The 22,040-nt window shown below is 37.5% G+C and overlaps 1 protein-coding gene across 1 annotated transcript; it reads left to right on the forward strand.

Annotated features, from left to right (window-relative positions):
- The first annotated feature begins 5,153 nt into the window (after window positions 1–5,153).
- Window positions 5,154–7,541, forward strand: nkx3.3 (NK3 homeobox 3). Its single transcript, XM_017722333.2, has 2 exons — window positions 5,154–5,644; window positions 6,220–7,541. Exons 1-2 carry the CDS (start codon window positions 5,359–5,361, stop codon window positions 6,690–6,692), a joined length of 759 nt encoding a protein of 252 aa, XP_017577822.1. The 5' UTR covers window positions 5,154–5,358; the 3' UTR covers window positions 6,693–7,541.
- The last annotated feature ends 14,499 nt before the right edge of the window (window positions 7,542–22,040 follow it).

A 22,040-nucleotide genomic window follows, 5' to 3' on the forward strand; every position in this document is an offset into this window, starting at 1 on the left:
CACTGGCGTAGGCGTTTTATGCTATAGAATGTTTATCTTCCTGGAGAGTTTGTATGCGAGTTTTGTAGCAAGTCATGCGCAATTAACTAAATTCACATTTGACATGTTTTTACTTTAGTGTCTTTTTATTATAGTTTTATCCAGGTTCAATCATTATCATAATCATCCTTTACAGGGTTTTCATTGTATTATAATAACAGTATTGCTGCTGTTCTGACAGTTTATTCACATTTACTTCCCTTACTTTTGGTTTTGTACATCATCATCATCATCATCATCATCATCATCCTGTACATACTGTACATACATTGTTCTTCAGGAATACATAGTCATTGTTCTTCAAGAGGGAGTCTCACCTCACCTTTCTCTTACAGGCTACATCATACAGATCTTAGAGCATCGACAAAGTAAATAAATCAGATTTAATATACAACCCCAATTCCAATGAAGTTGGGATGTTGTGCAAAACATAAATAAAAACAGAATATGATGATTTGCAAATCCTTTTCAACCTATATTCAATTGAATACACTACAAAGACAAGATACTTAATGTTCAAACAGATAAACTTTATTGCTTTTTGCAAATATTCACTCATTTTGAATTTGATGCCTGCAACACGTTCCAAAGAAGTTGGGACATGTTTACCACTGTGTTAAATCACCTTTCTTTTTAACAACACTCAATAAGCGTTTGGGAACTGAGGACACTAATTGTTGAAGCTTTGTAGATGGAATTCTTTCCCATTCTTGCTTGATGTACAGCTTCAGTTGTTCAACAGTCCGGGGTCTCTGTTGTCGTATTTTGCGCTTCATAATGCGTCATATATGCAGGTTACCAATGCCATGGGCACTAACACACCCCCATACCATCAGAGATGCTGGCTTTTGAACTTTGTGCTGAAAACAATCCAGAAAGTCATTGATTTCCAAAAACAATTTGACCACAGGACACTTTTCCACTTTGCGTCAGTCCATCTCAGATGAGCTCGGGCCCAGAGAAGCCGGCGGCATTTCTGCGTGTTGATATATGGCTTTCGCTTTGCATGGCAGAGTTTTAACTTGCACTTGTAGATGGAGGGACAAACTGTGTTCACTGACAGTGGTTTTCTGAAGTGTTCCTGAGCCCATGAGGTAATATCCGTTACAGAATGATGTCGGTTTTTAATTCAGTGCCGCCAGAGGGATCGAAGGTCACGGGCATTCAATGTTGGTTTTCTGCCTTGCTGCTTACTTGCAGAGATTTCTCCAGATTCTCTGAATCTTTTGATGATATTATGAAGTGTAGATGATTAAATCCCTAAATTCTTTGCAATTGCATGATGAGAAACATTGTTCTTAAACTGTTGGACTATTTACTCAAGCAGTTGTTCATAAAGTGGTGAACCTCGCCCTATCCTTGCTTGTGAAAGACTGAGCCTTTCAGGGATGCTCCCGTTATACCCAATCATGACACTCGCCTGTTTCCAATTAACCTGTTCACCTGTGGAATGTTCCAAACAGGTGTTTTTTGAGCATTCCTCAAGTTTCCCAGTCTTTTGTTGCCCCTGTCCCAACTTCTTTGGAACCTGTTGCAGGCATCAAATTCAAAATAAGTGAATATTTGCAAACAACAATAAAGTTTATCCGTTTGAACATTAAATGTCTTGTCTTTGTAGTGTATTCAATTGAATATAGGTTGAAAAGGATTTGCAAATCATCGCATTGTGTTTTTATTTATGTTTTACACAACGTCCCAACTTCATTGGAATTGGGGTTGTATATGAGATAGAAGAGCTGGTCAGTGATAATTATGTATATGCACAGATGAAATGAAATATCTGTAAAACTAAGTGCTATTCCATCGTTTTACCCAGCTGACAACTGGACACGTATGCCTCCAAGCCGCTGGTCCATCATCCATTAGTTCGGTGGTCTGTAATTTGTGAGTGTAGAGGAGTCACTGTGAGTTAGGTCTTTATCAGCATTTAAAGCGTGTGCGCCGCCTATCCAGCATAGCAGGCACGACACCGCACTTCTATGTGCAAACAGGAGCCACGAGGTGGCGCTACAATCTAATTTCCTACAAACGCACCACATGTGGGATCTGCTCCCTCATGGAAAAAAAACAGAAATTATTTGATTGTCCCCCGAGTCCCCCACCACGCCACAGCTCGGTCACATTAAAAGTGATTCGGTATTAATATAATAATAATAATAATAATAATAATAATAATAATAATAATAATAATAATAATAAAAAGAAGAAGAAGAAGAAGGGGGAGATGGTGCAAAACGTGTCTAATTACACCGAAATGAGGCAAACCGCACTGCGAACACTGGTGGCCGCTTTCCCTGTAATCATGTTTTCCCCCGAGAAGGAAAGAACTTAAAACACTATGTAAATGAGATGGTACGAGTTAGGGGAAATCTGGTAACTGTAGGCTGGTTGATTGTTCCGCAGTCGTTTTTCTTCCTGTGGAGAATGTCCCTCTGTATCAAGTGTAGTGTGGCAGGTGGCCCGTGACTTTAAATCCGCGGTTAGTCAACATTTGTTTTAACAATCATGTGTACCTGTTGTTTTAAAGAAGTGACATTCCTAAGAAAATCAGAAACATGGAGTTGAAGCCTCAAAGAAAATATATAGACTCTTATGTGGAGCTGCATAGAGCAGAATAAACTTACAACCAAGTGAAGGTGACTTCTGTGACATTGTGACTCTCCCTGAGTCGAAATCTAAAAATACCAGGTCAAAACTATTTAACTTCTGAGTTACTTGCAGAACTGCTGCAGACTAGCACACTGAAGTGTGTTAGGCACTGTTCTGTTCTCTCCTCCATGGAGTCTTGGTATAATATAAAATGATACATTGCAAAAGCTCATCATCACACAGCAGGACAGATACTGTCACCAGCAGAACATATTTAAAAAGGAATTAGTAACTACAGCTTAATAACTAAAATGCAAATGAGGAAAAAGCAGACTACTTTTCTGACCAATGTACTTGATGCAAAAGCCTTATTTTTGAACTGCAGAGAACTACAATGCATCAGCGTATGGAACTGACTTATGCACCTCACTTTGTAAATGCCTTGAAGAAATTGAAATGAAATTAAATTAACTTAAACTTCCATTAAGTTGTGAGTAAAAGATACATGTTCACTTTTAGGTGTTGAGATTAATGGTTTTGGCTGTTATTTACAAACTGGTTTGCAATATACCCACAATTCACACTGTAAATATAAACTCACATTTGCTGTTCTAATGTATTATACAGTGCAAACACCATATACACACATTTCAGACACAGACAGACAAATCATTTAATGACTTAAATGGAAAGACATTTATTTTAATGAATAAAATCAAGAAAGCTACAATTTACAGGTCAACCATCAATCATGAATTCAAATCAATTTTCAAACTGATACTGGTCTATTTTATCTCTCTCTCCCTGACTGGTATGATGTAGACTCTGCATTGTTTTTGTCTATTCATAACTTATAGTCATCAGAGAGTTCAAATGACAGAATGCAGTATAAGCCAATAGGTACTAAAACTGTTCAGGTGTTTTGTTTATTGAGATATAAACTTTCTTTGTGGTTCTATTTGACAGACTTTTTTCATTGTTCTAGTGTTTCTGCCATGTGCTGTTTCACCTTTTTCCTGCCTCAAAACACCTGATCCACTTCATTACTTGATAATTGAGCCCTTCATAAGCTTTGTCAGGTGTGTTGGAGTGGAGAATGCTGAAACTATGAAGTCCCAGGAGCAGAATTAAGAAACACTGCTCTAAAATGTCCAATTAAATTTCCTGATCCTTTTCAAAATGATGAGGCTGAGACCAAACGATGAGTCTCAATGAACTCCAGCTTGGTGCTGTGGAGAACTGGCACATACTGAAGACTCTACACCGCATATTAGACCAGCAGACAGCATAACTCACAAAGTCCTTCTTTCCAACATTTTGACTCACACATAAAATCACACTTACCGATCCCAAAGCTACACCTTTAAAGACAAAAGTGACAAAATGAGCTTCTTTTGGAAGTAGTAGCCCTGGAAGCTCTTTTGAATGGATTGTTCCTATTGTTCAATAAAACAAAACAAACAAACAAAAATAAACAAATAAATATACTGCACAATAATGAACATTTGACATACACATCAATGTTTCTTTAGTTTGTGTTGCCTTGTTTATTTTGCCTGTTAAAGCATTTGGCACACATTAATGTTTTTAATATCAATCGTAATACCCCTCATCTCACACACCACAGAGTGTAAATGCTTCAGTTTGTGTCATCTTTTGCACTTCGTCTTAGCTGTGCACTAACGTCTCTGCACTGCATGTGTAAATATGTGTATGTGAGGTTGCATTGAAATGTTGAGCTCATTGAAATTCCACAAGGACAATAATCTTTCTGCTACATTCTACTAGTTACATTCTGTTAGGAAACCACTTTGAGAAGTTGAAAATACTTATTATACTTAAATTAAGGCATGCAGGTCAGCCTGGTTGGATTTTAGTTTAAATTTACATACAGCACATGAGCTGTAAGTGTTTATATGTTCATAAAAATTCAAGTATTGCAAAAAAAAGGAAAACAGAAAAATAAACATAAAATAACATTTACATAATACATCGTAAATACCATTATGTTAATGAGTTAGCTTAACCATTTCCAAACCTCTCATCAAGGCAATCCAGTATTAAGTGTAGTGGAGAGAGAGAGAGAAAGAGAGAGACTGAGAGAGAGAGAAAGAGAGAGAGAGAGAGAGAGAGAGAGAGAGAGAGAGAGAGAGAGAGAGAGCAGGCTTTATTAGTCATATAAAAAAGGAAAGACAAAATGCACTCCTCTCCCAAAATGCAGCATTCATAAGCTCTACTGGAGCAGTGGAAACTGACAGCGCGTCCCTGAAATCCACTTCAAACCTCAAGTGAGACGTCAATTTGCGTTTAAAGTAAGAGCACACAGTCGAGTCGTTTTACACGACAAACTCACATTCTCAGAATGAAGTACGGCTAAACAGATCGGACTGAGCTCTTTCCTGAGGTCCTTTGGAGAGCGCGAGCGGAAGGTAGGCTGAAGAAGAAGCGAGGGCGGAGCGAAGCGCCCACTAAGGCCACTGGCACAGCTCCGAGGCAGCAGAGCCCCTGCTGATGCAGACATGACATTTTCTGACACATCGCTTCTTGATTGGGCTCCGAGGCGTCTCAGCACAATTAAACCCACTTTCCAGCGGGAGACCATCCGTCCGTCCTCCCAGCTCAGGACGAGCTGAGCCCTTTCCACACATATCCGGAGAGATCACCGTCCAGCGTCTCACAGCGCGGGGCATTTTGAAGGCGGTGGACATTTCTGTGAAGTAGATGGTGTAAATGGCGAGCTGCCGCGCCTCATTCTCCATTCACAACATCTTAAGTGCAGAGCTCGATTCTCCGAGGGGTCTTCAGCTGTCCCGGGAGTACACTGCCGACGACATCTCCAGTCCCGAGCTCCTGGGGAAGGCAGGCGGAATGAGCTGTGCTCAGGACAGGAATGAGGAGGAAAGCAGGAATAGCAGGATTGTCCCCTGCCTGCTTGATGCTGATACATCATCTGACCGACAGTCCTATGAAGAGGAATCTATAGGAGAAGAGTGCTCGCGTGCAGACAGCCAGCAGGGTAAGACCGGCCACTGGAGGTGGCCACAGTCTGATTTCCTACACACTGTTTTAACTTGAAGAAGTAAGTGATCTGGTTGCTTTGAAGTGTTAAGATCATTGAAGTTGTACACGAATCTTTGTCTTTTGTTCTGTGAGATAACGACTATTACAAAGTCAAAGACTTCAAACATCTAGCCAGGCTGCTTACTTTTAAAAGCTAAAACTTGCCAAAGAAGGACTAGGAAAGGTAAAGTTAAAGGAACTGGCAGGTTAATTTATTTATTTATTTATGTATGTATGTATGTATGTATGTATTTATTAATTACAAAATAAGTGAACCTTTTGGCCTACACAGGAGGAATTTTTTTTTTTTTATCTTAACAAAAATGTATTCTACTGAGTCTTCTACTTCAAGTTAAAACTTTTCATTAAAATAACAGACTATAATCGGTGTATTATATTATATTCAGTCAATTGAATAAACAGGTTAACGTGCTTTTTAAAACAATCTCATTGCTCTATACAAATAACGCAAACTAGACCGACAGGCTTACAAACAGACCTCCTACAATCACTTCATCCATCTCTACACAGAGCTCGAGCTTCGCCTGCCGGACACTGACGGAGAGAAAGTGGACAGCTGTAATTTCTCGCCTCACCCTCCTAAATCGGGCAAGAAAAGGTCTCGAGCCGCCTTCTCGCACGCGCAGGTCTGCGAGCTGGAGCGGCGCTTTCACGTGCAGCGCTACCTGTCCGGGCCCGAGCGCGCGGATCTAGCAGGGGCCCTCAAACTGACCGAGACGCAGGTGAAGATCTGGTTCCAGAACAGGAGGTACAAAACCAAGCGGCGGCAAATGGCAGCCGAGCTGGCGGCGACCTCCACGGGCGCGCTGGCCAAGAGAGTGGCTGTGAGAGTGCTGGTGAAGGACGACCAGAGGCAGTACAGAGCCGAGGACCTGCACTCCCCGCACGCGCTGCCCTTCTACCAGTCCTACCAGTACTGCCCTTACATGTACTGCATCCAGCCCTGGCCGTCCAGCAGATCCCTGAACGGGGGGCTATACTGACAGCGCCAGCTCAGTGACACTGACTGCCAGACAGTCTTTCATTAGGCCTACTGCAGTAGACACAGCGCGGTGTGGGGCAGTGTGTCCACTTGTGTGTGCTGAACCGTCGGGAATATCTAAAAGAAACACTCGCCTTGGGCCATGACTTTTATTCTGAAAAAAACACTAAAAATTCAATCTAACCGTATTTCAGAGATACAAGTAAGTGCCTAAACTCTTTCTTTGGTACGAGTAATTGTTGTGATAGCACGTAGGCCCTCTGATTTATTTCTGGTGTGAACGCGTTAAAGGTGCTCTGTCATGTCAAACGGTTTGAACTGCACACTGCACACTGACGGAGAGACCACTGGGTCAAACTTGGCTTTGAAGCACTGACCAATAAATTAAAGGAGAAAGTCAATGTCAAATGTGACTCTGCAAGATTTAAATATGAGAATCGTGTATTTTTTATTTTATTTTTTATTTTTTGCAAATGTTCATTTGAAGCGAACTTTTGGGTGAGAATGGTCAAATAAATTGTGGACGATGCTGATTCTAGAAAAGTGCAGCGTTTTGGAATAACCACAAGATATAGGCTCGCAAGGACGTTATAAAAGCTCAGTGGCTGTGGATTAACACTTTTAAAATGGTTTCGTCTGAAGTGTTTGTTGTGCCACCGCCAACGGCTGAAGCATAAATGAATCCAGTCAGAGTAATAACCCACTCATCCATTAACGCGAAGATGTTGTTAGCATTAAAATAATAATTGCCATAATTTGATATGAGCGGTTACAAATGACAGTGAAAACGAAGCTCATACTAACTCTTTTTAGTTTGCTTCATAGTTTAAATACCGTATGTAACTGAAACATGTAGCAGTATAAACAATTTAGACACTAAATTAGTTTTTTATTCATTTATTTTTTTACACTAAGGTATATTAAGGCCTAGGCCTGACCTTCTTACAAGCTAGTCTGCTCTTACATCTAATAAACGTTTCCGCAGTAACAAATGTAATTTTGTTTCAAAACTGACCAATACATTTAAGGAAACTTAAATAAGATAAGATAATCCTTTATTAGTCCCACAGCGGGGAAATTCACAATAAATGTTAATAAATTTGGTCAAATTTTGTCAAATAAATAAATTGTGTCACATAAATGTTGACAAAAACGCACAATAATAATAACCCAGTCTAAATGAAATTCTCTAATCAAATGCTGGCATTGCCAGTTCACCACAGCACTGCTTCATGATATATTTACGCTTGGACACGTAACCAAAATTAAGGAACAATTAATGGCACATTTAATGAGTAGTCCATGAACAATTTTTTGAAATTTTAGTCCATGTCGATCTTAGTTTGTTTTTAATTTATTATATGAATGCATACTAATATATTTAGGCATTAACTGACACTAGGCTTTAAGTTGTTTTGAATAAAATAAATTACACTCGATTTTCAAAAGCCATCAAAAGTCCATTGAACTTGGGACAGGCTAAGTGGAGTATTCAGTCTGAACACTGGAGATTTCAGAGTAAATGATGAAGAGCATAATGACACACATCCGGTCAGGCTTATTTCATTTTGGTCTCTTTATCTTTTGTAGGTGAGCGTTTTTCAGTGTCTCTAGAGACTCTATAAAGAATCATTTCTAGTGTCTGAAAACGACCAAAGCTCCGTTCACTGGATGTTCAGACCTGCAGAAGGCTTGTGGCTTGCATGTGGTTGGATTATGTATTTGGAAATCAAATGATATAAAACACATTTTTCAGGGCTCTGTAAGCCTTGGTGTAAATCTTGCTTGCATGTGGCTCAGTATCTGACTGGCATCATGAAATGCCCCTTCTGCAGAAGAGCACCCACCAAGCTGAGTACATACAGCAAATATGTGCAATATTATGAACAAAAACATGTTCATTTGTATGAAATTCATGGAATTCAGAGACTCTTAAGAAGAGTTCTTTATTACACTGTATATTTAATCGGACAGTCCTTGAATCTACTTCACTGATCTGCTTAAAACACTTCACAACACCTATAAGCAGATTGGTAAAGCTCTAGCAGACTGAAAAACTCTACATAACACTAGAATAAATTCAAACAAACATTAATGCAGTTAAAAACAAGTATTTCTTGCTTTGAAAGTTTCCTTCACCCTTATGCTCTTCAGCCATCACATTGGTTTGATCAAATCCACCAACAACAGTCCAGATTCAATTTAATGAAGTATCGGCCAAACCGGCACCGGATGAAACTGCAATTAATATGGGGCTGCTATGAGGAGAGGTTTGGAAATGGTTAAGCTAACATACTGACATGGTTTCTTTGTATTTGTTCTGATAGCGTCTATCTGAACAAATAAGCACTTACTGCTCAGATAAATAGCATATTAAATTTAATATTCTCAGGTGTATAAAGCTTTTGCACTGTACTATATATAGAAACAATGAAAATAAATTTGGTCAAATATATGTAATTTAGTGCTCATATAAGGTAATAAAAACAACTCACATGAGTTCAAGCAGCCTTTGCGCACAGCTGCATGATTCAGATGCTGTCAATAGACCATGTCACTGTTTCACAACAGAGCCTGGCTAAAGGACAGCATCCATTAATCATGTGCTGTCCAGGAGACAACACCCTCATATAGGAAGAAGGCAAAGGCACTATGCAGCTAGATATAACAAAAACAATGCTAATCTCTAATCACAATCACACAACTCAAAGCTCTGAGGTGGCGTACACAGCTCAGCTATGCCCCCAGCAATGAAATCACATACACAAGTGTATTCATAGAGAAAGTTCATTTAAAGACAAACAGGATTCAATTTACTAAATCATAAATCAATTCTGGTAACTGAAGTTTATTCATTATTTTTAATTTAAGTTACTAACTGATTAGGGTGTTTAGAGGCAGTTATGACACTGCCAGATAATTCGTTCATTCTGGAGCCCTTTTTAAGATCAACATATCCATTTGCCGGTTTTGGAAATGTTTTATATTTTCTTTTTTTCCTTTAACTTAGTTTAGCTAATTAAAATAGAACGTCAGTAGCGAATATGAATATAAACCAAACAAGCAAGCAACCAAAAAAACTGTACTCAGCTGAAGGAATCTGACACAATGCAATTCAGTTTTCTTTCCCTGTAAAGCATTAACATCTGAATGTATAACTGATTGCAGATTTCATTACTTGACAAGCTTAAAGAGGCTAACAGCGTTTATAACACTCTTATGAGGATCATCGTCCAGACACTCTGTAAATACTTGAAATAAATGGACCCTCTTCTTTAATATGATGGCAACGTCCATCTCTGGTGATAAACTTTTTCTTGTTAACAGTTTAACAGTGAAAGGGCGCCCCTTCAACAAAATAGTTGGCAGTTTTCCAAAGCTAAACCACCTTGAACTTTTACAGTCACTTCTTTTAAAAAACTTTTCAGTTAAAGAAATAAGTCTTACCATAGTTGTAAACAGGTTTGAGCATAATCTGTAAAACCTTGTAAATGTAATGACCATGCAAAATGACCAATGTACCAGTGTATTTTCATGCGCAGGTGCTGTTCTCTACTATTTAGCTTAACAAAGAGTTGCGTTAAAGTATGATTTCTTTAATATTTTGAATATTCAAACATATGTATGTACACAGTGTGTGATACACTTAGAAAAAAAATCAATTCAAGCTTTATTAGTCAGAAATTCTGACTGTAACAATACAGTCATATTGTGGCAGTAATTTTTTGCTCCATGTAAGCTAGTGCGTGAGAAGGTCTATGAGTTTATGCCACTATACACTCTTCTCAATTTTGACATGCCAATTAGTGTACTACACGCTCCAATTAAAGATGCTCAAGGAGTTCTTTGGAGTGATGCCACAAAAGAACCACTTTTGTCTTCCAAAAAACCCAGAGCATTTAAACAAATCCTCAATTGATTTTCAGCTTCATTTCTATCTGACGCATCTGTAGTATACAGAACCATAAACCCATATGGAAAAGCATTGAAATTCCATTCTGGCTGTTGTACATAAACATATGTTCTTAATGACTTGACAGGTCAAAATTAAAAAGCGATTAAAAATTACTGCCCATTGTAAGCAACAACACACTATAGATGCAGCAGGTGAAGATAAGACTAAAAATCAAAGGAATATTCTTATTTTGTACTTTAAAAAACACGTACAAAAATTTCTTCTGGGAACCAAAGTTGTAGCTCAAAGTGCATCTTTTAAATATATATAAAAATATCCTCTATGTTGCTATGTTGCAATCTAAAATAAATAAAGGCAAAAAATAACAATGATTATATTATTACCTTATATTTGTTATAAGGCAAAAGTCAAAGTTTATTCATATAGCACTTTTTACAACAGCCGTTGTCACCAAAGCAGCTTTATAGAAAAAGTCCAAGAGCAAGCCGATGATGACAGTGGCAAGGAAAACTACCTAAGAGCAGGAGGAAGAAACCTTGAGAGGAACCAAGACCCAAAAGGGGAATAATCTTCCTCTGGTCGACACTGGAGAGCAAACAGTAACAAAATACAACAACAAAGGAATAAAACAGAGAAACACATTTATCTGTCATCACTATCATGATCAAATTGTCTTGTAGCCATTTCAATAACACTCATGTCATTTGGACACACAGACCATCAGTAGCGCTCTTTCTTTCATTTTAACTCTCATTATATTCACAAACAAGTGAAGAGCCAGCCCTAAGTCAGTTTTTCCAGCAGTTTCCTGTTATCGGATCATGAGGGAGCATCCTTTAAGTGTCTGTGTTTATGCAAAAATGCATAGCAAAAAAGTATGCAAACATTTCATTTCAGTGTGAAGAGCGTTGCTTTCTGGTTCTGTGAACAAGCTTGAGGCCGCCACCCCCAACCCATGCACAGTGCACACACGTATATACACATGCACATGCACACAGAGAGCAATGCAACATAAACACATTGGAAAAGCTCTAGTGAGTTATCTAGTTCACTTTTACCTCTTTTAACTAAATCCCTGCAATTATGGCACATACTGACAAGAGAAGCGTAATCCCTTCTGATTTTATGTTTCTGTGACATGGCATATGCATCATTCAGCTGCCAGGGAATTAAAATAAGTCCAACAAAGAGCCGTCTTGAGGGCTTGGCTCTCACTGTCTGCTCTGTTTCGGTAGACTGAATAAGAAAGCATCCTAATAGCGTGATTGTTACTCACTGATACAGGTATTTCACACAAGCTACATTTGCCATTGTTAATACTGTTTCCTAGCCTCATATTTTCCTAAGACTTCTTTGATATAAAGAACACAGCCAAGGCCTGATAATGTCCAGGGTGTGCCACTTTAGCATACTTGCAAGACATTTCAATTGCACAATGTAAGACGATGACAACAACAAAAACCTGCCTCTCTTGAGTTAAACTGAACGCTTAGATCACTCTCTGCATCCATCTTTTGTAGAAAATGTCCCAGAAAAACATTATATAAGCATGTCTAGCTTGAGACCTGAGACCAGCTTCCAGGTGAGAGCATATGGACATCACAGCACTTTGGACTATCACAGCACCATGGTGTCAGGCGTTAATGTGTTCATCTAGGCTTCGCAAAGGGCAGGAGAGAGGAAGGAAATGGGCTGCAGTTAATACCTTTGTTTGGAGAGAGTATAGCTTCCCAGTGACCCTGTCTCCTCAGCCACATTAACCCCCCTTCTGTGTCCCACACCCCCACTCCTGCCAATAATCAGACCCACAGGACTCTTTGGCCTGTTTCAGAAACTATTAGTTGATAACATCACAGCATGCTGGAATGTAAACATTTACAGTAGAACCGTAAGAGATGAACTCCCCCCAGGGTATGCTGTATCCATCACCCACCAACACTTTTTTCTTTGAGGAGCTGTGCTAAGCTTCCTAATGTCAGTATAGTAGCGCCGTATTAAATGTTCTAAGTTTTTATTTGGCAGTGTGCTTTATACCATTTATGAAAAATTACAAAAACCAAGATCTTAATACTTTATAAATAAATATATGTCCCATCCTCTTCACAACCTCTACCTACCATCAGGATTCAATTTAAGCATTTGGTATATGAACACTGCTCATTTCATCCTGTGGTGTTTTCCATGCAATAGAACACCACTGAAAGTCAGTCAGCGCATCCATAACAATTTGGCCTACTCAGAGTAGTTGGCCTGCAGATGTGCATTACTCAAAATTGCTTAGATTGAACTTTCTACCATTCAGTAGTATTAATTCCTGAAGCTGTTAAAAAAGGCCTCAGTCCTGCCGCTTTTCATTCTGCAGATAGACTGTCAAAACGCTCAGGACAGTCATGACCCACCAGGAACATTTCGGTACCATGTTGTCATATCAGCTGTCTTAACTGTTGGTGTAATTGTAGTAAGATTTAGGACAACCTCAGAGGGCCTAGCAGGGTAAGATCATGAGATATTCTTGGCCACTTAGCATAATCGTGAAGAGAACACTGTCACTTGATGTAAACACTGAAGGTATCTGACAAGCCATTAAAAATGGAGGAAAATACACTTTAATTCATCCAACAACAACACTGAATTTACCTAGTAAGTGGAAGAAGGTGTAATTGTATCTGTATCTTCATGGAGAGTTAAAGAAGTCCATTACAGAAGATGGTAATTAAAATAACAGAATATAATAAATTGATGTACTATCATTCAAAATAAACAATGATATACAAAAAGATAATGTGTCCATTACTTGTCTCTGACCAGTGATTTACTCAACTGCACAGATGTTCTTGTCATTTCCACACTTTAGTTCTAGATATATACAGTCCCAGAGTCATATAGTCAGTGTGTACCCTGTGAAGAACATTACACCATAATTTGATTGAGAACATTACAGCTAGTAACTGCACCAACCAGATAAACTGGATGGTATTGGCACTGATTCTAACTTTATTAAACAAACTAAATTAAACAAAGAGTGTCAGACAGGACTGACTGATTCTTATACAGTCATTATATATTTCTAATAGCTTTGTCTAGTACTTTGTCATGCACTTGATTTATTTCTTGTGCTTTTTGTTTCATTTTATTGTTAAGAAGTAATATGCCGTCAGTCTCATGTTGTCTTATACACTGTTGTTTGTGAAAGTTTAAGCATCCCAGGTCAAATTACAAAATTTTCTCTGTGTAAAGAATTTAACAGTCCAATCTCATATACATGCCATATTTTGTTTTATTAGAATTTTGTAAGTTATTTTCCCAATTTTATGTTAAATTCTCTTAAAAAAAAAAAAGCAAAATGTGTACCTCGAGTGTCTAAACCTTCGCATACAACTGTAGACAACTGAAGACTGATCCCAAGAAATTTCACACGGCAAACTACATAAAATAAAATTGAAGAAAAACAAAAGTATTGCTATGATGTACTGACATCAGCAGAGAAAAGGCAGAGTTGGTACATTTCTAATTACTATAATGTATGTTATATGGCATTGTTCGTCAGTGCTATAAAGAATGTTTAACCAAGAAAAAAACATAAAGCTAAAATATGGCCTATGTTCATCACTTGGAATAAAATTCAGGAAAAAAAGGAACTGATTCCTCTTTGGCTGGGTGATAGGTCTGTGAGTGTGGGAACATGGTGTTTCTTGGCAGTGTGCTATGAATATTTCTACACTCCATTGGCCATAGATGGCCTGCTGAGGAGTTTGATATCCTCCAACCTGTTACATTTCCTCAATAGGCTTCCCAACAGGCCTATCTCTCACTCCCTGTGCTCTGTGAAAGGAATTTAAATGTTTTAATTACCACAGATAAGGGAAGACAAGGAGTGCATTGAGGAGCATTGACACTGGGCAACATCTCCTATCGCTGCTCAGATAGGACCTCCACTTAGAGGCTCTTAGAGCTTCTTACCAGCTAAGACTTGGCTTGAGTACTCTTCCTCCTCTGCTTGGAATGGAGTCCCTACGTCCTTGTGCTTTCTGGAACGCAGGCTTCTTTGTCAGCCAGGTAACAGAAAAGTTTTCAAGGACTGCTGCACTGAGGCCTGTACTACAGCCAGGCCAACGGACAAGAATGCTCTGAACAAAGATCACTTGGCCTTGAGCTAGTTTAGACTGTTGGAAGTGTATGTAAAATCTATTGGAGTTTTTGCTTCAGATACACTAAGCACATGATAATATATTACTTATAAATATATCTTGAGTGCATGAAAATTAGGCAACAAAAGTATTGATGAAAAACAGAACGGGCACGATGGGTATATGTGTAATGTTGAAAGCTATGACAAAGAAGGTGGATTGTCACAACATGACATTTATATTTTTTAAATACAAGAAACTTACACAAATCTGCTACAAAAACAAAATCTAAACATTGTTGTGAGCACTTTGTTCAGCTGCAATTAAACCGCAAACAGAGTGTCTGCCAACGTTACAACTAACCCCATAGTTGGAGTTCACTGTAACAGACTGAATGGGCTAGTTGTCTGGTAAAATGGTGGAAACAATGGTTTCAATGCAATTCTATTTTTTTGTTTGAAGAAGACATGCATCTCCGTCCTACAACCCCATTCCCAAAAATGGTGGAACGCGGAGCCAAATGTAAATAAAAACAAAATGCAATGACATGCAAATCATTTAAACACTATATTTAATTGGAAATAGAATAAAACAATAAAAAACAATACAAAATTTGATCAAAATTTTAAATTTGATGTCATCAAAAAGTTCCAAAAAAAATTGGGACAGGGCATTAAAAGGATGGTAAACTTGTGTAATGTGTAATAAATGATTAATTGGCAAAAGGTCAGCAACATGATTGGGTATAAAAAAGCTTTCCAGAGAGTCTGAGTCTTTCAGAAGTAAAGATGAGGAGTGGGTCACCACTCTGTGAAAGACTGCATGATCAAATAGAACAAAAATTCATGAATAATGTTTCTCTATATAAAATAGCAAAGAACTTTTGTTTTTTATCATCTATGGAACAGAATAACATTTAAAGATTTTGAAGAATCTGGAGAAATCTTTGTAAGCAAGGGACAAGGCCACAAATCAGTATTTGCTGGCGATGATCTTTGGGCTCTCAGGAGGCACTGTGTTAAAAATATATATATATTCTGTACTGAAAATCAGTACATGGGCTGCCTGTGAAAACAGTTTGTTGCTGCATCCACAAAAAGTTAAAACTCTAAAACACACACAAAAAAAGTATATAAACCGGATCCAGAAATGCTGCCACCTTCTCTGGGCTCAAGCTCATTTAAAATGTACTGAGGGGTAGTGGAAAAGTGTCCTGTCATCCAACGAATCAAAATTTGAAATTCTTTTTGGAAATCATAGATGCTGTGTCCTCTAGCCTAAAGACCACACAGTTTGTCATCAGTGTACAGTTAAAAAAAGTATTTATGATGGTATAGTGGTGCTTTAGTGCACATGGCATGGGTGACGTGCACATTTGTGAAGGCACAATTAATGCTGAATGATATATACATGTTTTGGCAACATATGCTGCCATCCAGACAACAATCTTTTTCAGGAAAGGCCTTGATTATTTCAGCAACACATTGTCAAACCATATTTTGCATGTATTACAGTAGCATTGCTCTGAATTAAAAGAGTCTGGGTGCTAAACTAGCCTGCCTGCAGTCCAGACCTGTAACCCACTGAAAACACTTGGAGCATTATAAGATGAAAAATACAACAAAGGAGACCCCGAACTGTTGGGCAGCTCAAACAAGATCAGGAAAACATTTCACTGTCAAAACTACAGCAACTGGTCTCCTCATTTACAAAACACTTACAGAGTGTTGTTAAAAGAAGAGGTGATGAAACATAAAAATAAAAATGGGCATATATTTTTTGAAAAACAATACAATTTCTCAGTTTAAACATTTGTCATGTTGTTTTAGCAGTATTTTCCTTTAAAAAATATGATTTGCATCATTTCATTCTATTTTGTTGTTCTGCACAACTTTTTTTCGAAATGGGGTTATCAATTCATTAAAAATTATGCTCAAAATAAATATATTGATTATTTACAAATATATAATGATTAAATAAATATGATTATTTAAAGATGCTGTGCTAAATGTAGCAAAGTTGTTTTGACTACAAAGCAAAATATTAAATATCAGCACAATAAAAGTGAAATCTATTTTATTTACTGCCATATATTTTCGTGAAATGTTCTTAGTGATAGTTGGATGCTGTCAACCAGAAACTGAATCTGGTGAGACCAATGGCCAAGACATGTTAGAGTACAAATACTACCAAATCCAAGACAGTCAATAAAATCACCTTGAGTGCTACAGCACTGCTGCTTGGAGACTGTAGTTTAGCCTGGCTAGCTATCCTTACTTGTTATTAACATGCTTTATAAATGCAAACCATTGCATTTTTATTCTTCATACAAATGTAAAGGATATATGTTATATAAACCTCAAAACCAAAATCTTTTTGTACCCTTTTTGGTTTTCCAGCTGTATCGTTTATAAGCACATGATTCAGTCACTTTATACACATATACATATACACATACATTTAAAGGTCTAGCGAGAGGTAGCAATGTCCTTCAGAAGGCATATTCTTTAATTATCAATATATGATCTAGTAGAGCTATTTGTAAATGTATTCAAACGTCGTAAATAAAGCCAAGTTTAAAAGGCTGTCAAACAATTATTCCCAACTTTGAAGTGGAACTATCCCTTTAAGACCCTTAAGCTATAAGGCTCTAGTAGACTGTCAGTGAAATGGGTAGGTGTGTACAATGTTCTTTCTGGCACACACACACACACACACACACACACACACACACACACACACACATATTTGTTGTGACAAATGCTTCTCAGAAAGTAAACAAAGTCATAAAATCTCCTCTTAAGTGCCTTTAGGGAGTATTGGAAGTGTGTGGGTCATTTCCTTTAGAACGAAAGTCTAGGATAGAGATTGTGAGGTCTCAACTTGTCTAGTTGGACTGCACAGGTGCAGAGCAGGCATGGAGAAACTATGGAACGCTGTTGCTGCACTTTGAACCTCAGCATCAAAAGAAATACTGTCACTCAGAAATTCACATACATGTCAAAACTGGATATTTGAGTAGTTGTTAAGTGTTATCTTAAAATAGATTTCGATGCTTGACTCAATACACTTATCATTTTTATTTATTAATTTGTTTGTTTGTTTATTTTTTGCTAGAATGGATGGAGAAATCCATAAATAAAAACAAGAAAGCACATACTTCAAAATGCTCTAAAAAAATAATGAGCGCAAGACAATGAAAAGAAAATTTGCCACACTATTTATATAAATATCAAAATAATTAATTCTCACTCTCATGTAAACAAAATGCTCTTCAGTAGACTAAATAAAGGACATTGAAATTTCTAAAACAATTTCTAAAAAATATGGTTGGGACACTGTAAAATGCAATAAAAAACAGAATCTTTGACTTGTTAAATTTCTTTAACTTTTATTTAACTGAGAAATTATACAAAAGTGACTTTTAATGTTTGGCTGACCATATTTAAATACATTTTGTATTTGATGCCTGCAACACACTCGAAAAAAGTTTTGAAAAGTTTATTATAGGCAGGTGAATTGGTATCATCACTGGATATAAAAGGAACTTGCAAAATTGCAAAGAATTTAGGTTTTTCACCATCTACTGCACCTAATATTGTAAAAAGATTCAGGGAATCCAGAGGAATTTTTGTACGTGTAGAACAAGGCCAGAAACAGTCATGCTACTATGTTAAATATAGCCACAAAGGCTTGGGAGTACTTTGGAAAACCATTGTCACTTAACACAGGCAACTTGAAACTCTATTATCAATAATTAATAATTAATTCTATGCCAAAGACGAAAGGGATCATCCAGACTTTTATCAGCAAAAGGTTTATTTGACATCTGTCATGATATGGTTGTGCATCAATGCTCATGGTGTGGGTGACTTGCATATGTGTGAAGCTACCAATGACATGGAGGGATATATTGGGATTTTGGAGAGACACATGCTGCCACCAACATATATTATTCCTGGAAGTCCATGGTCATTTTGATATGACAATGCCAGGCCTCACTCTGTGCATGCTACAACAGAGTGACTTCATAGATACAGAGTGTGTGTGCTTGCAGTCCAGATCTGTCTTCTATTGAAAATATACGCCGTACCATGAAAGGGAGAACCAAACAATGACAACCACGGACTGTTCTGTAGCTGAAGTCTTGTAATAAGCAAGAATGGGCAAAAATTCCACTTGCAAAACTGCAACAATTAGTATCCTCATTTCCCAAATGATTAAAAAGTGTAATTAAAAGTCACAATGGAAAACATGCCTCTGTGCCAACTTTTTGCCAAAATTCTAAATTTGCAACAAAAATTTACAAAATACAATTATCTTGATCAGTGAAAACAAATCTTTTCTTTGTACTTTTGTCAAATAAAGGTTCAGGAGAATTAACAAATCACAGATTCTTGTTTTTATTTAAACAAAATACCCCAAATTTTCTGCAAATTTATAAATAAACAAACAAACATTTCCTTGTGTTTCTCATGCTCTAGGATTCCTTAGCATACCAGAGGCAGATAGGTAAATTGAAGGCACACGTTTATTTTGACAGTCCCAGTTCCATAGTCTTGGGTTCTGCATGTCTGGATCTGATCTGGAAGAAGTGGTGTAAAATCTGATCTGACCAGTACAGTCATGCAATAGAATCCAAAAACATTGTGTTTTGATGCTAAGCACTTGAAATTTGGGATACACATATTTAATATATACAGCTTGTTGTTATTTTCACAATACACATATTTAATATATACAGCTTGTTGTTATTTTCACAATCAGTGTCATTTTTCATTGCTTACTACATGTTTTTACATTAATGCTATCAATTCTTCATATTGCTGGAAAAAATAATAATTCTTTTCTTAATGCTGACTAATATGTAATACCTCAGCTGTTCATGTGAATATAGTTTTATGCTCAATAAAAGGCAGTAAATACATAAGAGGGGTACTAATTATTAACGTACTTAATTATTACTTTTGTAAGATGTTTTGTTAGTCTAATTAACCTCTAATGGGGTTCACCAGCCTGGTGGAATGAGCAACTCTGCCCCATGGCATGTCACAGCTCTTAAAGACTTCAAGTAGGAGCATTTAAGGGTTCTTTGGCCTGTCTCTTATGGGAAATCTTTTCTTTTTTCCATACGCATCATTAAAGGGGCACTCCAGCCAAAATGAAACATATAACTATTGATATGTCTGTTGTAAAAATACCCCCTTAAATTGATTTACCTTGAAGGTGGGAGAACGTCTAAAAACTACAAGCTTTTTGTATCAGATACATGAGAGTGGGCTGACAATGCTTTGCAGAAGGAAGCCAGATAGCTGATGTCACTGCTCTGAAGGCAAATATCACTGCTGAATTTATTACCATTCATATACATCAATTGATCGATTTATTTATCACGGTGGTGATGGTGGGGCATTCATAACAGTTGTATGATGAATTTAGGCAATGCATGCTGGATATTGTAATCAAAACCTTAAATTGTGTCAAAACAGTGAGAAATGCAATGATATGCAACAAAATACTGCATAATACAACAACTAACATATTACAGTTTTAGCCTGGAATGACCCTTTAACCATTAACACTAGAATCTCCACTGGAAAGGTATGGATGTTTGAATCTGTAGGTTACAATGTAATTCGTTCTATTTAATTTGGTGCATTTAAGCAAGGTTGTTTTTGTACTATCTTTGTTGTGGTGTTGCTCATACAACTATTTAATAGACTGTTGCTCCAAACCAGCCTTATCTGTTCAACAAATCAGTTCTTAGCCCACAGGTACTAGGCTGAAACAAAAACACATAGGCAACCAATAGAATTTCTTTGTGTATTCATACACAGGCTTTAGGAAGGGAAGCGTTACAAAACAAAAACATTGAAAGCCATTCTGCAGAAGACCTGCCAACAAGCCTTTCTGTTTTTTATAGCTGTATCCAAGCACTGATACCAACACATTTCTGCTACAAGACCAGCCATTATGCCCTCAGGACTGGAGGACATTAGCAATGTCAGAGCACTATAAGCAGCTAAATTTATTAGGGGAAGCTGTCTTTACAGAGCAAGTCTTGCATGAGTTTCTTTTATTTGATGACAAATGTGGGGTATCCAATTACACGTAGAGCAGTAAAGCACACAAAGTTTGGAGAAGAAGGTAGAGCCACAGCATGAGCTGAATGGGATATTTTCTTTATTTATATATACTTTTTTTAACGACACCTTAATAAAATTCCATGTCCATGGGTGTATTGCATTTTAAGCGCAGCATTTCCTTCTATATCTACTGAATCTCCTAATGCAGGTTTCTAAATCGTTCAGTAGTTTGTATGTGAGTATAATGCTTACTTTTAGGCCCAGACTTTGCTTTAAAATGAGAAAATGTGCAATGTACATTAGATTTAAATGATTAAATATTAAATTTATGTATTACAGATGGCAAACTGTAAACTATAATGCAGCTTATGATAAAAGCATCCTCCCAACTATGCTGTCGTGCCACATTCTGGCATAAAAATAAACCAGCTGTATCTCATCCCTCTGCAGTTCCGTCCCACAGGAGCTGGTCTGCGTGTGAACATCATCTTTCCCTTGAGCTGGGAGAAATTCCATAATCTCCCTATCCTGCAGGCCAACAATCCTACCTAACCAAAGACTCCTCAAACATCCTAAGTGATGACAAGCGCACTCTCCCCAGTGGATCCCAGCTTTCTTACACACAAAATCCACATTTATCTGCCTTGACTACACAGAGCGATATCTGAGCAGTGAGCAGTGGCTCAGATTGAGATATCTCATGCTACATTTAAGTCCAAGCACCAGGCAGTGTGAAATTGAGAGGAAAAAAATGTGATTCATCATCTTTTGGTGAGAACAGCAGCAGAGCATGACACTGTCTCTTTCATCGTAAAATGATAAACTTATTTCCAATGAACGTTTGCAGCCAGGTGCAGTTCCAGCACGAGTGAGATTAATGACTTTGCTATTCAAGGACTAGAAAGAGTAAGAAAGCAAGAGGTTTTGATTCAGGGTTTATATAGAGCCTCACTGTTCATTCAAAAAGAAAAGAAAGAAAAAAAAGAAGACAGAAAGAGAGAGGTGGGGGGAGAGAGAGAGAGAGAGAGAGAGAGAGAGAGAGAGAGCAATTGATTCAAAATTTTTCAAAACTGGTAAAGCCATAATTTAGAAAAACTGATTATTTCATTTCCTGTCCTATAGATCGCCAATAGGCCTAAGATAAAACAACATTTGGTTTCAAAGCAGTTGCGTTTGTGTCGGCAATAGCATGATCATACACACAGTACGAATCCCTAAAC

This window comes from Pygocentrus nattereri, chromosome 5 (assembly GCF_015220715.1).
Source record: "Pygocentrus nattereri isolate fPygNat1 chromosome 5, fPygNat1.pri, whole genome shotgun sequence".
NCBI lineage: Eukaryota > Metazoa > Chordata > Actinopteri > Characiformes > Serrasalmidae > Pygocentrus > Pygocentrus nattereri.